At 37.6% G+C, this 2724-nt stretch overlaps 1 protein-coding gene across 2 annotated transcripts in view; it reads right to left on the bottom strand.

Annotated features, from left to right (window-relative positions):
• Positions 1–2724, bottom strand: part of LOC107082388 (probable carboxypeptidase X1) — a 35724-nt gene that overhangs the window by 23299 nt on the left and 9701 nt on the right. For both annotated transcript variants that reach the window (XM_015371055.1, XM_015371054.1), the window contains exons 2-5: positions 857–966; positions 641–780; positions 417–501; positions 156–315 (exon numbers count right to left, since the gene is read on the bottom strand). In XM_015371055.1, coding sequence (XP_015226541.1) covers positions 156–315; positions 417–501; positions 641–780; positions 857–966 — 495 coding nt within the window. The remainder of the gene's footprint in view (positions 1–155; positions 316–416; positions 502–640; positions 781–856; positions 967–2724) is intronic.

The raw sequence follows: 2724 nt of genomic DNA, 5'->3' as shown, positions 1-2724 counted from the left end.
AGACCCCCTGTTGAAAACCTCTGCTCTAAGGTTTGAGGCTCCAATGTGATAATCTCCATACTTTACCATACTTTTATTACAAAGAATCGCTTTGCAAGCTATAACTAGAGTTCATTCAAGAAAAAATAAGCTTGTTAACGATTATTTTCTCATACCAGGAAGAACACATCCTAGAACCTCAGCCCTGAGGCAGATGTCTCCCTGTGTGCCATTCTGATACCACGTCTGTGGGTTGATTCGAATGTAGCGTGCCACTGTGGGAGTGTCAAAGAGGGCGAGGACGGGAGTTTCTGGGTCTTGGTTTCCTTCAAATATCTGCAGGAAGAGGAATGCTGGATATTGGTCACACTAAAGGCAAGCATGGAAACTAGAAAAGCTTGTAAAAAGACAAAAAAAAAACCCTAATGTTGACTCACAGCCTCTTTGCTCCCGTTCATGCAAGGCTTCCAGAGCAGTGTGTCATTGCTGAACTGCACTTTGTAGGTATGCACCATATCCCAACTGCATTTAAACCAGTAGTAATATCAATAAAAAAAGGGTTTTCAAGAAAAAAACTTTATGCATTTCAAACATATCACAAAAACATGTAAGGACGCCCTGATCTCTACCTATTTCATGTATTTTTCATGTCAACACTGACCTCCAGATGGAGTTGCGTCCCTGAAGGATGACCCCAATAAACCGGGTCAGCCTTTGGGCATCAACCTCCAGCCATTGCTTCTTGTCTTTGTACCGAGCACACCAGGCCCCATCGTAGATATCCCCATCCTCTATTCCAGACTGCGACAAAAGAACAGCAATAATGTTAGACGGGGTTTCAATCTGTAGGTAGAAGATGAACAAATGTGATGTTTACCTGGATGTTGAGTCGGCCTCTGTGAGGTCCCAGGCCTCGTCGCTTGTAGGACGAAGCCCTCAGCTGAGAGTCTTTCACCTTCAGTGACTCCAGACCCAGAGGGGGACATTCTGACACGGTTAATATTATTTCAATGTATGATTTGCCTTCTTAACATGGCATGAGAAGATACAATAGGAAAGCAGGTGCATGCAGAGTTCCAGGTCCAGAAGTCTGATCCACTTCATCATAGGCAGTATTTTTATTACTATGCCATTAATAACTAAAAGCAATATTAATATGTGGAGCTCACAAAATCTAAAGTAGCAGCTTGTCTTTATGGTCTCCCATTAGTTTTAGCTGGTCGTTTTCAAAGAATAGGTCTTTTTTTTAAACATAGATTCTTTTTTTATTGATAGAAGGTATATTATATGTTGCATTAAAATTGTATGGGATATCTTTGTGCCTTAAGATGGTGACACAGAGATTTTGAATGCTGCTTGGAGAATTTGATGGTGTCTGATATTGTTCATAGTTAAAGGTTTCCTTCTTGTATCTATTATAATTTGGAAAACAATGAAAAAAGAAAGTTTTTAAACCTAAATAGGGGGTTTAAAGCAGGTTTACTAGAGATACTTTGCATGATTCAAACATATGTTATAGAACTTATAAACAAAAAGTGTTAATAACTAAGAGTTGAGGGATTAATTCTGTAAAATACAGGTATTTAATATTTATTTTCCCTTTTGGATCAATAAAGTACTTTTAAATTGAATGAATCCTGTAAGTTACATAATTATATGTGGAATAGTATAAGTAGTATTGAATAAATCACCTTGCCTAAAATTGAGGAAAATTAGATCTAACAGTTACATCTAATATAGGATATTATAACAGAGTGTTATATTTAGTAATAACAAAGAAGCAGACATTAAGTGTTTTTTTGTATTTAAGCACACTTGTAAACTTTTTAACAGAATATCTTCTGTGGCACCATTTGTTGATCCTGGTATGCAGTTTTTGAAGAATGCACATTTTTATTCCTTCTATTGTACATTGTTATTATCTGCTGTCGATACACCTACAGTAAAGTTTCACACTGAAGAGCAATATAGAATTATTCTATACAAGTCTTGGCAGCAACCTGGTACATTTTAGGCCATTTTAATCCATTTTAAAAGCCGTTGTTCTACAGTGTGAATTAAGTTATAAAAACAAATCATAAAAGAGCTGATAATTTTCCCTACAATTTGACCCAAAAGCTTTAGACTGATATATATATACAGTGGTGTGAAAAAGTGTTTGCCCCCTTCCTCATTTCCTGTTTTTTTGCGTGTTTGTCACACTTAAGTGTTTCGGAACATCAAACCAATTTAAACAATAGTCAAGGAAAACACAAGTAAACACAAAATGCAATTTGTAAATGAAGGTGTTTATTATTAAAGGAGAAAAAAAATCCAAACCATCATGGCCCTGTGTGAAAAAGTGATTGCCCCCTTGTTAAAATATACTATAACTGTGGTTTTTAACACCTGAGTTCAATTTCTCTAGCCACACCCAGGCCTGATTATTGCCACACCTATTTTTAATCAAGAAATCACTTAAATAGGAGCTGCCTGACACAGTAAAGTCCACCAAAAGATCCATAAAAGCTACCCATCATGCCGAGATCCAAAGAAATTCAGGAGCAATTGAGGAAGAAAGTAATTAACATCTATCAGTCTGGAAAAGGTTATAAAGCCATTTCCAAAGCTTTGGGAATCCAGCGAACCACAGTGAGAGCCATTATCCAAAAATGGCGACGACATGGAACAGTGGTGAACCTTCCCAGGAGTGGCCGGCCGCCCAAAATTACCCCAAGAGCGCAGCGACGACTCATCCAAGAGGTC

This window comes from Cyprinodon variegatus, unplaced genomic scaffold (genome assembly GCF_000732505.1).
Source record: "Cyprinodon variegatus isolate N-32 unplaced genomic scaffold, C_variegatus-1.0 Scaffold52, whole genome shotgun sequence".
Classification (NCBI taxonomy): domain Eukaryota; kingdom Metazoa; phylum Chordata; class Actinopteri; order Cyprinodontiformes; family Cyprinodontidae; genus Cyprinodon; species Cyprinodon variegatus.
Note: the sequence above shows the minus strand (reverse complement) of the source record. Positions and strands in the feature narration are given on the sequence as shown.